Raw genomic sequence first — 14,324 nt, forward strand, 5'->3', positions numbered from 1 at the left:
AAAAACTTCTAACGTTTAGTTTTATACTCGTAAGTGTTTTAATTATAAAATTTTTGATTTATACATGTTTTTGACATAATTTTTGTACCTACTAATGATATCTGATATATATTCAGGATTTTAAAAGACATAAACTCGTATATTATTTTAATATGTTTATTACATTTGCATTAAATTTAATATTTTTCCTAATGACTTATAACAAAATTTCCATATTCAATGGTCATGTTTAACCACAACAAATCTTGCTTACATCCTTAGTCACCTTTATGACATATTTCCTATTTTGTGCGTAAGGAAATTACTTTATCTTTGCGACAGTATTATTGTGAAAGGCTTATAAGTCGATATGTTAGTACTTAATTTCATTTACTGAAAATCTTGATATAAACTATTTTATTACGAACTTTATTTATGTATTTCCTTTGTCAATATTGATTTGTACTTGAATATTTAGTTTTATGTAGTCATGTGCATATAATTACATTGGTTTGTCATTTGTGTACCTTTCCTTAGAGTTTTGTTCAATAATAATGTCGAATTGTGAGTAATATTTTACACATGATTAAGGAAATTCAGTTTAGTCTTACTCATAAATAATGATGTATATTTGTATTTGAGTTTAATTTGCATACATGTGTGTACATTAGGGGAGTTCGAAAAACAGTCTTAGATATTTATTCCAGGATACTTATTCGAAACTTTAGAGAGTGTTATTGAGCTATTGACCAAGTCCAGCGATAATGTTTCAAAAAAAATATAAATTCTTCAACTTTAAATACGTATTTATTACATATAGAAATATCAAAATATCGAAATTCGTTTATCCAGCACAGCGCCTAGCCATAGGAAAATAATTTAAGAAACGTAAACCTGCATTTTAGCTGTGAACATCTATTGCAATTTTCGGATCTACGGCACCACCCTAATCCACATATATGTATGTTCATATAACTTTATTTTTATTTGCACAAACATTTGTTTGACTATATTCTGCATCTGTAGTTAAGTAAATATTCATTGGACATGTTATAAAGTTTACCATAATTAAGGTTTGTCAAATTGATATATTACTGATTTAGATATGAAATATTTAGGGTCAAATACTAATAACATTGAATAACAAAGAAATATCCTAATACTATTGAGTTTATGTTAAATAAGTAGTACTTATAAAGGCGTTATTTGTTGTAAACATATTCAATTATTTGTATACCACAGCTGACAGATTTTATAGCATATCAAATTATTATTAAACTCTATAATCGAAGTTGTCTACAACATAATTTATATTTGTGTTGAATGAGTTTATGAGTACGTTTTTCATTTATGTGACATTTTGTGTAGCCTACATATTATATTTTTAAATAGACTCTGTAACTGACTTTTTAATTAAGAGGTAATTATTTAAATTCCAAAAAAAATTCATGCATATATTTATTTGTAAAAGCTACAATATACCAACAAAATATTACACTTCAGATGGTCAACTTTAACACACTGTAGCTTACCCAATTTTTGGATGTGACATCTGTACTGATAATATTCTAAAAGCTTTGTTTGTGTTATATTGCATTCCAAATTTTTATATGGATTGGCATAGTAGTTTAAGTAGTAGTGTTATATATTTATATAGCATTCATTTTAGACATTTATAATTTGAAGAGGGGTACAGCGTTGCGTATGATAAATATGTTATTATAGTACGTGTAAATATGATAAGTATCCGTCAAGTCAATAAATGGTAATTAACAAATGAAGCATATTTTTAGGAGGATGTTTTATTTGTGTGGGGATTCAAAAACACTGAAAGTAAATCTGTTATTTCTAAAGGGATGGTCCGATTTTTGTAACATCTCGCATGGCTATAAAATAAGGATAATTGAGATAAAGTTTAAAATTTTATAACAAGAGATGGTATCACAAGGCCCCAAAGTGCACCTCACTGTTACTATATCATGAATTATATAAGACATCATAAACAAATTGACATCAGATCATTGATCATATTCGTTAACATATACTCTTTAGAGTCTTTTGGACATGTCCATTTCATTTCTTTTAATTTCGAAAAATTCGCGTTTTATATTTTTGGAAATATGAAAAATTAGGTATTTCGTACTTTTAAATATTCATAAAGTGTTAAATTCACTAAGTAATCAATTACATTTTTTAATGTGAGGAGAAGTATTTTTCTCAATGAAGTTCTTGGTTTTTTTATTAAAAATAGGTCATATCGTCCCCTTAATAAAACAGCAGTGTATAAGCATATACACCATTATCTTTTTTTTATTGCATAATACGAATCTACATAACTGATTCTATATGTGGTAAAATTTGGTGAAATTCTACTTCCATAAAGTGGGTAAAAAGATCAATTGAATTATTACTTTTGTTCTAGATGTCTAATAAATCGAAAATTTTAAACTCAATTATTTCGAAATGGCAACAAAATTATACACTATTGTTTTATTAAGGGGACGATATGTGTGTCACAAAAGACTGTAGATTAAATTAGTTAGTAAAGATAAAGCTTTTTTATAATATAATCAATTTTTACTACAATCCGACTTCTCGATAATGGTTACTCTATACAAAATATGTACATATTTTTTAAAATAAATGAGTTGTGCTATTGAGAAAAGAGTAAATAAATTAAAAACAGTTGGATTTCCAGCTACTTAAAAAATTTGATTTGGTTGTTTTGTCAATTTAACAATTTTTTAAGATCATATGAAAAATTGTACGTGTCCATTTAAAAATGACATTTGCATCATGAATGCATATTTTGAAAGGAGAAAAAATTATTTGACTATGCAGTCTAAAGTTGACATAATTTTCTTTAAAATATACATTAAAGAAAAAAAATCTGTTTAAAGATTCATAAAATACGACTAGTTAAAATTACAGTACATATATATGTTAATTTTCATGATTTAAAAAAATATTAAATACCGAACAAAATTTCGAGTTATACGTAATGTAAAGAAATATAAATGGAAATGTCCAAATAACTCCAAAAGGTATAAGTTTACCAACTATGATACAAGTCCAAAGACCCAAGATCGAATACAAATTATTTCTGGATTTCATGATAAGATTTGGAGAATTATACACTATATGGAAATTACAGAGGGCACTATCAGCCCAATCATGAATAAAAAATTCCGCGGGAGTTTTTTCCCATTGAATTTGAATAGGAAAAATGAGAAAAGGGAAAAAACTCACGCGGAATTTTTATTCATAATTGGGCTGTATATTTAAAAAATAATAAAACGGAAGTAATTTTGAGGTACATGTAGAAATATGAGAAAATTTGGGAATCGTGAGAGGTGTTATGTTTCCTTTTCTTTTTTCTTACACTAAACCAAATATTTTTCATATTTATATAAAATAAAATCTTTGGATGATATTATAATAAACATAATTTTATATCGTACGTGTCATACCGTATGTGACAGATTTTTTTCTTATAGTAAAACAAAATATATTCTGTAAAATTCATTTCATAATACATTTTAATTGGGAACTTAGTTTTCGCCGCAATATTACACTGGTGCACACTAAAAACGCACACTACTTTTTTTTTAAAAAAGATTGTAAAAATTAAACATGAACATATTCAGGGGGCTACAAATTTGTTTATTAAATTAGTTAAGACTTCACTTAAAATATTGTTTACAAAACAAAATTCATTTGTACTTTATTAATTTTGTTTACTTAATTTTCGAGATTAACAGCCATTTTTAAGGGTATTTTCCTATAAACGCACTTTAATTTATGGGCCACTGTAGCATTATTAATAATGTGTGGTTGATCCTTTGTTATGGATTGTTTCAAAAATACGGCCTGGCATTGATTCCACTAATTTTTTAAGCTGATTGGAATCAATTTCCTCCCAGACTTGTTTAAATCTTAAATTCAGCTCTGTCACAGTCATTATGCTTTCATTCTGGGCATTATTTGCATAAACTTTACGGGCCATGTATCCTCTCAAGTTCTCTATTGGGTTTAAGTCCGGACTATAAGCCGGCCAGTCCAACAGAGGAATGCTATGTTCATTAAACCAAGATTTCGCTTAGAAACATGGATTGGAGCATTATCTTGTTGGAATATACAATCTTCATCCATTTTTTCATCCATAAATGAGAGAAGAGCATCTTCCAATAGTTCGTTATAAATCGCACTATTTATTTTTGTCGGAACAAAACATATTTTCGACTTGCCAACTGCAGAAAACGCTGACCAAACTATAACACTGCCACCACCGAAATTACGTTTTGACATCCCAACATCGTTTGATCTCAAATCGTACCAATAGCATGAGTATGAGTCAGGACCATCTAAAGACATTTAAAACTGGGACTGTACCTTATAACCATTCGCGGATCAAGGAGGGTAAAAAAAGGAAATTCCCCGTCCCCCCAAAACAGAAAAGTTTTAATATAAAAAAATTAAAAAGAAAAATATAAAATAAATTTTAATTTGAATTTTCGATGCGTTCTTAATTTTGTGGGGAAATCATATTAACTGTTTCTCGTTTCAACTACATTAAGTCAAGTAGTGAACGAGCAAACAATAAGCTTTACAGATATGTATGTATGTATGTAGGAGTACTTATTTCAATTTCTAAATTAATTAGTCAGTAACACAGTTCTCCGCCTCAATAAATACATAAATATGCTCTTTGTATTATTTGCTATGTTAATATTTACCATAACGTTAACAAATACTCGTAGAAAATGTAAGAATGCATATTATACATTATCAGAAAGGAAGTGTTATGATGACATTTTAATGTATTGTTAAAATACTTTCATATATATGAATTTATACATATATTCATATGCACACATTTGAATGCATATTTAAGTAAATTTCAAATCTATGTATGTATGTTTATGTGTCAAGATATTTATGAATGTATACAATAGTACAACAAATAAATACATAACAAATACATTTAATATTTATGCAAGTATTTTGTATATTGAGTGTTATGTCAATATTCAAATTGTTGTTACCATGTCCTATATACATATAAATTTGCCTATTGTATGTTTATGTATATGAATTTATGCAAATATTTTATTGTTTTGTATGTGTGTTAGAACATATATGTACATATGTATATTTATTGTCAAAATATGTTAACAATTGAATATACTTCAATAAATATTCAAAGATTTCAATTGTCTTTTTGTTAGTATGTATTCGTTTTCCATGTTTGTTAGTTTTGTGCGAAAATTTAAATTAATTATATTTGAATTTCTAATAATTTTGAAGAATATATGGTTCAATACTAGAAATTTGTTCACATCAATGAAGTGATAAAGTGAATTTTAATAAATTGTGTTTTTGCTTTAATGATGTTTGATAAGTTAGTTTCAAAAAGTCGCTGGATTAAAACTAATTGCGATTAAAAGTGACAAGTCAAGGTTAAAATTTCGAAAATAATAGGTTGAAAAAAACTAAAATTTTACAAAATTTATAGGACTACGACAGCGTAGTTCAATTTTTTAAACCGGTGTATTCTTAAACCTAAGAGAAACATATGAATTACGATAAATGTATGTATCATCAACCACTACAGAGTTATGCATTTTAAAGTCCTGAATCGATTTATTTTAAACAAATTTTTATGGTTAGTTCCAAAATATTTAAAACGGACTAATTCCAGCAAATAATTTTTAAATTATCGAATTTTAATAAATAATGTTAACACTATTGCTCTGACCAACCTGTATCCCACTAATCGACCAAATAGGTCTTCAAAAAAGTCCTATTTCGGAAGAAAAATGTCAGAAATTTTTATTTTTTTTAATTTTTTTTCCCGCAAGATTGAAGAAATAAATATATAAAATATTTGGGACACATTTTGCTAAGAACAATGGGTAATAAATTATATGGATGAGAAAAAACACCTGTTTGGCCAAAATGTCGAATTTGTCACCCTATAACTCAGAGAGTTCTTAACCGATCATGTTGAAAAAATCTGTATCAATTACTATCCAATTGGACTAACCATGGTTGAGTCCGATCGGAAGACATCGATTTTAAAAGTTTATTCACTTGACATAAAATCCCCCATATACCAAAATGTAAGACAATTTCCAAAATTGTTGATATTTTTCGAAAATGCTGTCATATTTTCTTTAAATATATTGTAAATAATATCATGAAATTTTCCACACATTTTCGTTTCGATATGGCTCTATGGTACATAAATGCCTACAGAATAGCAATACCCACACAAATTTCTGCAAAAATAAGTTCCAAGTAAAAACAAATTACAAAACGAGATATTGTTTGGATCGACCCATATTTGACCATAGCTCCCCTAAAATCACTCAAATATGCATAAATCTCTTACAAATATTATTTTCTGGTTGAAATTCGACAGAAATAATTATAATATACACTGAATCAATTAAGTCTCCGTACAGACATACTCATAATATAAACTAGCTATTTATGATCACATTTCAATACATATTTAAACCTTTTTTTAATTCATTTTATAAAAAATCTTATAAACATAAAAAACTACAAACATTTTCATTAAAAACTTAAAAATTTACATAAATTCAATAATTGTACGAAAAGTATCACCAAAAAAGTCTCCGTACAGTTAACCGTTTTAAGGCAAGGAATTCCAATATTAACCTTAATTGAATTTAATATGTGGTAGGTCCTCCTTTCTGAGAAACTGCAGCATTTTAATGGCTGTGCATGGAATGGACCAGCTTTGTTGTTGTCAGGGAATCCAAAAATAAGCAAATTTTAATGGATAGAAAGAAAATTATTATTAGCTTGCAAAATGAAGGAACAAATCTAACCGAAGTCAAGGATATTGTAAAAAGACCACGCTCTTACATTCAGTACGTTATTCAACAGTTCAAAAAAACCGGAACAATGGCAAATAAACAAAGAACTGACCATCCAAGAAAAATACACCACTTAGAGAGAAGAATTGTACGATTTGTAGAAGGTAATCCAAAAATTAACGAATGTGTAATTGCGAGAAACTTAAAAACTAGTGATGAATTAACGGTAATCGAGTTCGAGTTATTTTTAGCGATGAAAGTAAATTGAATGTTTTTGGTTCTGATGGAAGAGAAATGTTATGGAGAAAGCCAAATACTAAAATGAATCCGAAGCATATGACACTAACCGTAAAGCATGGAGGAGGTAACGTTATTGTTTGGGGTTGCATGGCTTCATCTGGGGTGGGACGAAGCCATCCATCTTGGTTTTCTTGAAAACACGATGGATAAATATGCATACCTTAATATATTAAAAGAAAACTTAAAACAAAGTTCTGAAAAATTAGGCTTGGGACGTTTGTATTGCTTCCAACAAAACAACGATCCCAAACACACCTCTAGATTAGTAATGGAATGTATTATTTATAATGTTTCTAAGCACTTAAATCGCTCAGCTCAGTTAACTGATTCGGAAGCACAATATAACGAGTAAAGATCAGCTAAATTCCCTGACAACAACAAAGCTGGTCCATTCCATTCACAGCCATTAAAATGCTGCAATTGCTCAGAAAGGAGGACCTACCACATATGAAAACGGTTAACTATACGGAGACCTTTTTGGTGATATTTTTCGTACAATTATTGAATTTATGTAAATTTTTATGTTTTTAATGAAAATGTTTGTAGTTTTTTTATGTTGATTTCTAGTTTATAAGATTTTTTATAAAATGAATTTAAAAAAGGTTTAAATATGTATTGAAAAGTGACCATAAATAGCTAGTTTATATTATGAGTTTGTCTGTACGGAAACTTAATTGATTCAGTGTATATAGAAATCACAGAACTGAAATTTATGAAGATCGGTCCATAATTGATAATTGCTCTCATGTAATGACCACTTTCGAAAAACATTTAACCTTCATGGGGTCTTCAAATTTAATGACGTAATCGATCTTCGGGTCAAATTTAAAATAGATATTTTTTTGGAAACTTTTTTTTTAACCTAACGTAGTTGTTGACTTTGTAAGTTAAATAAAAATCATAAAATATTAACCACTCGCTTTTAGCAAAAAATCAATTTGAATTTCAAAATGGATAAAATTTGTCCTGAAGACCCTATGAAGGTGAATATGGATCCATAATTATATGTAGCTCCTATAAAAGGCCCACATCTGGAAAATACATTATCCTCTAGCAATGTGAAATTTACCACAGATATTTTCTAGTTAAAGAAAATATAAAACTAAACAAATCGGGTAACCAGATAAACGTTTTTATACAATATACACACCAAAAGGGCTGGATAAATTGGAAACTCTCAAACTCTCTGAGCCGAAACAAAATCGCATAGATTTTTTACTCAGAATAATTTAACAAACAATATGAAAAGAAAAAGAATGAATAAAACCAAAGGATTAGGAATATTCTTTAATTATTTATTAAATTATTTGGACAATGGATTCTTACCAATAAGGAACAATAGGATTAGGATAACGATGTACACAGGTTAAAGTTATATTTGTATCTCCCCAAAAAGAAGTATTTATGACTTTTTACGATTGATTTAGAACTAAATGACAAGTGGATGTATACTGCAAAACATAGCATTCTGCATTAATATATATATTGAGGAAAAATAGGAATTGGAAAATCGCTAAGTGTTGGTTTGGCGTAAACAATAAGTATCATGATTTAATTTATTTAAATTTTTTGTTCAGCTTAATTTTTCTTGTGTTCTATGAACATAATATTTCTAATACTACCTATAGCGTGCAAATCTTAAACAACTCAGAAATAACTAAATTACAAAAAAAAAAGATAATTTAAATAAAACTTCATTATGTTGCCTTAGTCTGTAGTTCACAAAGAGGAAGCTGGAAAGAAAAAAACAAATTGCAAACAACCTAAAGTTTGATTAAACTCTTGTGGTGTGTTCTTAGAAAACTTGTGACTTTTAAAATTTTTTTAAACATTTATGTGTAAAGGAAATATTTAGGATTTAAAAAAAAAGTATTGTAAGTTAAGGTAGCCTTGAGGTTTACAATTTTATAGCAAAATCATAAGATTTGATTTTACTGCAATCAACAGGCAGTTTACATGCTTGTTCTCTATTTATTGACTTTACGTCAAGAAAAGTGTTTTGTTGACTAGATTTTCTCTTGTGCCATCTATAAATGATTTAATTTTTTTAAGTGTCTCATATATATTGACTTTATATTCGATTATGAAGATTAATTTAAAAATGTGACAAAGATTATGTGTAGCTGTAGTAAGTATATATCGTTAGCTTAGTGTGCAAACATGCTAAGTCCTTTTTGTCATGTTTTAGTGTGCAAACATGCTAAGTAACTTTTGACACAAAAAACTTTCTAAAATGATTATCTTAAATATTAGTTTTTGATATCGGCAATCGAAATTTTGTTGTCAAATATTTCTTTAAAAAAATTTATGATTTACGATTTCTTTTTTTAAAATTTAAGGAAAAACTAAAACAAGTTTGGCGCTATTATATTTTAATAACGTAGTTATACTCAATTCCAATTAACTGAAATAATATTTGTCCAATTTTGACAAAAAAATGGACTTGGCATTTTTGCATACCACAATATGGTGTGCGTAGAAAAACAAAAAAATTGTACACGTTTAAGCCAACAGAATATTTCTTTTGTTTATATACATATTTCTTTTTTGTATTAAAATTTGAGTTTTCACAAAAAGGGGACTTGGCACGTTTGCGCACTAAGCAACATTTAATTAAATACAAGTAAGAGATCTATATTCGGCTGTACCGAATCTTATATACCCTTCAATAAATTATATTTTAAAATAAAATTTTTAAATAATTTTAGGTAAAAAATCAAAATTAAAATTAAAATTTTATTTTTTTTTAAATTTATTACGGAAAAATATTGTATGACAAAAAAAATTGTTTTGATGAAAAAGAGCATGTAGTGCATTTTAATCCAAAATCGATCATTTATTTATATTTGACCACGCCTATACCGCCCACCATTTGTTGAAATAAAGGAAAAAATATATTACAGCCCATTAAATGTTGGTATATATTTATACGTTTTTTTACTCATAGTGTAAAAAATTATCAAAAATGGCCCAACTTCAAGAGGCCATAAAAAGTAAATTCGAGCTAACTTTTCAAAATCCTTTGGCAGTTCTGTTTACTTAATGGTCTACTTTCATTTCCCATTGGAATTGTTGAGGCTGGTTTTTCTTGCTGCACAGTGTAATAAATGAACTTAAGCCAAATTAAAAATTTACATTCAAATTATATTTATAGGATACACAAATTGTACGTACAAATATCAAATTAACCTTTTTCCTTGAATTATTACAGATTAATTATAATAAATGAACTTAAGCCTAATTAAAAATTGATCATTAGGAGTTAATGGAAGTTAATGTAAAAAAGTGGAAAAAAATGCTTCTTCTTATATTTTTTCAAAAAAAGTGCACGAATAAGCTAATTTTTGGGAATAAAAATGTTAAGAAAGTTTATTAAGCGGACTATTATCTCTATTATTGCCATATAAAGTTAAGCGGTATCATCAAGTTTGAATTAGCTGTTGGCCATAAACTAATGAAACCATTTTTTGAGGGCCCACTGATTTTTAGAATTTTTGGGGGCCCATAAATAAAAATTGGTCACCAAAATGGCAAAACTGAGTATAGGGTTTTACTACCCTTTGGTAGTAGAAACGTACGTGTCACGATCGAGTATTTTTTGAACTGTTGCACTGTATTCACAGAAAAAACTATTTCTTAAACCGTTTCAATTCAAATATTTGTCACATATTGAACTGGTTTCAATTATTTCATAATTAAATCAAGTATTCATTTGCTCAAAAACAAAATTTCTTGATATTTTCTATTGAATTTTGAGTTTTGAATTTGATTATTTTGACAATTGAATATACAATTTTCGTTATTGGTTGAATTTCAAATACAAAAATTATTGAATAGATTATTTTCGTAATTGAAACACAAAAAATAACAAAAATGTGTTTTCAATTACGAAAATTACACTATACAACACCAAAAAAATTACAAGGTCCGACCAATAAATTTTGATAGAGGAGACAAAAAAAAAAAGACACGTATATCGGCGTTTTGAAAGTTTACATCTGAATTTCATTTGAGGGCGGGTTAAAGTTTCCCAACTCTGGCACATTCTTATTGTTAATCTTCATAAGAAACCATATGATTCTTACATTTTAGGTATAAAATGTGTTCAGCAGAGCTATGTAAAATGTTACGGAGAATATTTTTGTAGAATATGTTAACCCTCAAAAACCTCAATTCATGGGTCTTTTTTGTCCTTCTTTTAAAAAAGTGCAAAAACCACCATTAAAACAGGGATTTAAAGGGTTAAACTGTTCTGCAAAAATATTATGCATGAAATTTTACTATAAGTCTCTGAATACATCAAAACGGAAAATTCAACCAGATAGTCAGAAAAAGACATAACAAAAGAGACCATAGGGTTAATTTCGCATTTATTAAGAATTTTATTTTAAAGAACATTTTAGGTATAAAATGTATTCAGTAAATTTATGTAAAATGTTACGAAGAACATTTTTGTATACTATGTTAACCCCCTAAACCCCCAAGGCATTGGTCTGTTTTGTCCTTCTTTTAAAAAAGAGCAACAAACACCATTAAAACATGGATTTAAGGGGTTAAAATGTTACGCAAAAATATTGTCCGTGAAATTTTATATTGTATATTCAATTGTCAAAATAATCAAATTCAAAACTCAAAATTCAATAGAAAATATCAAGAAATTTAATTTTTGAGCAAATGAATACTTGATTTAATTATGAAATAATTGAAACCAGTTTAATATGGGATAAATGTTTTAATTGAAATATAATTTGTTCTGTGTTATCAGCAATACAGCATGGCCCTTTGCATATTTTAAACAAAATTTTATATATTTTTTAAAAAATTTAAAAAATATTTTATAAAAAATTATAAATTTATATAAAATATTGAGTGTGTGTATGTAATACAATACAAATAATTAAACTTGTATGCTAGAAAAAAATATGATTGTGTTTAATAATAAAAAATATTTTATTGTCTACTAATAAAATTTAAAACTCTACTAATCAAATTTAAAACAGATTTCGAATACACTCAAATTGCATGTAACAATCTTGACCCTGTTACATAAAAAAACTAACATTAAACTTCTTCAGTATTTAAAATAAAATAAATTCAATTCTACAAGAAACAAATGTTATACAACATTTTCAAATTGTTTTCTCTTTTTTTATTGTACCATTACAGAGCCGTTTTTATTGCAGACCAACGATTTTTGGCTTTAAAACAACCCGATAAATTTTGGACATTACAAATAAAATATGTGCAGGCTCGTGATGCTGGTGCATATGAATGCCAAGTGTCAACAGAACCAAAAGTTAGTGCTCGAGTGCATTTACAAGTTGTTGGTAAGTTATTTAATTCTTTTTTTTGTGTGTGTACTGTATTGTGAGTCAATGAAAAACTTTTTGTTTTTCTGGGAAACTACCAAATAACATAAACCATATTTTTCTAGAAAATAACCAAAAAAATATATAGTTTTTTACTGCTCTAAAAATAACTATCTTTATGCTGTTTTATACAATTAACACTTATTTTTCTTCGGTTTTTATAACTTTGTACTGCAAGCATAATGAAAATAATGGAAAAAAATAAGGGTCACTTTAGTAAACTAGAAAATTGTAGGTCATAAAATATGAAAAACAACAAAAATTAAGTAAAAGTTTTTTTTATAATTTTTTTTTGCCTTGATGCTCATAAATATGACTTCTGTTTTCTCTGACATGAACTTGTAGGATATTTTTTTTAAGCATTTCTTCACATTTTTTGGAAAGAAAATGGTCACTAGAATTATAAATTTGTATTTAGTGTTCTTAGTTAACTAAATTTGTTCAAATCAGAAATATCTTAAAGTAATTTTTACATACACTATATATATTTTGGGTGTACCTAAAAAATCCTTAAATTCTAGGTATTTTAAATTTCAAAGTAAGTAAAAACTAATAACTGCTTTTTAGTAAAAAAAAAACTTCACCAGAAATTGATTGAGTTGCTTACTACTTATCCATTATTTTCTTTTCTCCTGTGCTCAAGCAGCTATTCATGAAATCAAATTTATAAAATGATTTCAGAAAAAAGCAAATTTTAATGGACACTTTTCTACTACAAAAAGTAAAATGTTGTTAAAACCAACAACATTTCAACCACAATAGAGTCATATTTTTAAGTTGGATTTTATTTTTTTTTTAACATTTTACTTTTAACAAGAAAAGTTTGTTTTCTTGCTTTTGCACAGAATTTATTTTCATTTTTATGTAGATTTTTAAGATCCTCTTATGTAGGACGTTTTTTTATGAATATGGTCATGTATTTTTTTATGTTTGGTTTTTAAAAACAGATTTTAAGGGACACATTATTAAAAAGTTCTGCTTACGTGTTGTGTATAAGAGACTGTAAAAAAATTACGAGGCTAAATTGAGAAATTATTTATGAAGTTAAAATATTTTTTATCGACAACTTCTTCAAGCATTTGACCTTAACACTTACAGCTTTTAAAGCTGTCGACGACAGAGATTTTATTAATTTTGTAGGTTATTATTGTATACCCACCAATAAGAATATTGAATTTGGCATTCCGTTTTTGACACATCGTAGTCCCACAAAATGATATATATGTAATCTGAGTAAAACAGTCTAGCTTTGACCGTGATCAATTTATGATCACTGGATGCTACGGGCAAAACTTTTTTAATGCGGTCTCGGATATTTAAAGTAATTCGCTAAAATTGCTATCTGGGTGGACAATAAAATGTGCACTGAATGTGACTCCAGGAAAAACTGTGTTAGTGCTTTTCAACAAGAAAAAAAAAGTAACACATTGCAATTTTCACAAAATTAAGTCTCGTGCTACCGAAATCAGATTGAATTGGACATAAAATGTATATTAACGTCTTAGGAAGTCTTATTGAAGAATCTCATTAAAATGAAAGGAATACTCAAACCTAATCTAATTTATTGGTTAATCACGGCAATAGTAATTCCTGAATGGACCGCCATATGTGGCTGCCATAAGTGGGCGGTCACGTATGGCTGTCCATTCTTACCCTAAAAGAACATGTACTCAATAGGATCAACAAAATAGCTCTTAAAGTCCTTTAAGCAATTCGAATTTTGAGGCAAATTTTGCAAAATCTCATTTCTAAATTTTTTTTATTGCCAAAAGATTGGAAAAAACAATAGATACAAATAATGAATGTTGACAACCTATAGTTAGAGATA

The 14,324-nt window shown here is 27.5% G+C and overlaps 1 protein-coding gene across 1 annotated transcript in view; it reads left to right on the top strand.

The window, feature by feature from the left end:
- Positions 1-14,324, top strand: part of dpr11 (defective proboscis extension response 11) — a 172,194-nt gene that overhangs the window by 90,778 nt on the left and 67,092 nt on the right. Inside the window, exon 6 of the mRNA XM_065515723.1 lies at positions 12,294-12,454. Coding sequence (XP_065371795.1) covers positions 12,294-12,454 — 161 coding nt within the window. The remainder of the gene's footprint in view (positions 1-12,293; positions 12,455-14,324) is intronic.

This window comes from Calliphora vicina, chromosome 1 (assembly GCF_958450345.1).
Source record: "Calliphora vicina chromosome 1, idCalVici1.1, whole genome shotgun sequence".
NCBI lineage: Eukaryota > Metazoa > Arthropoda > Insecta > Diptera > Calliphoridae > Calliphora > Calliphora vicina.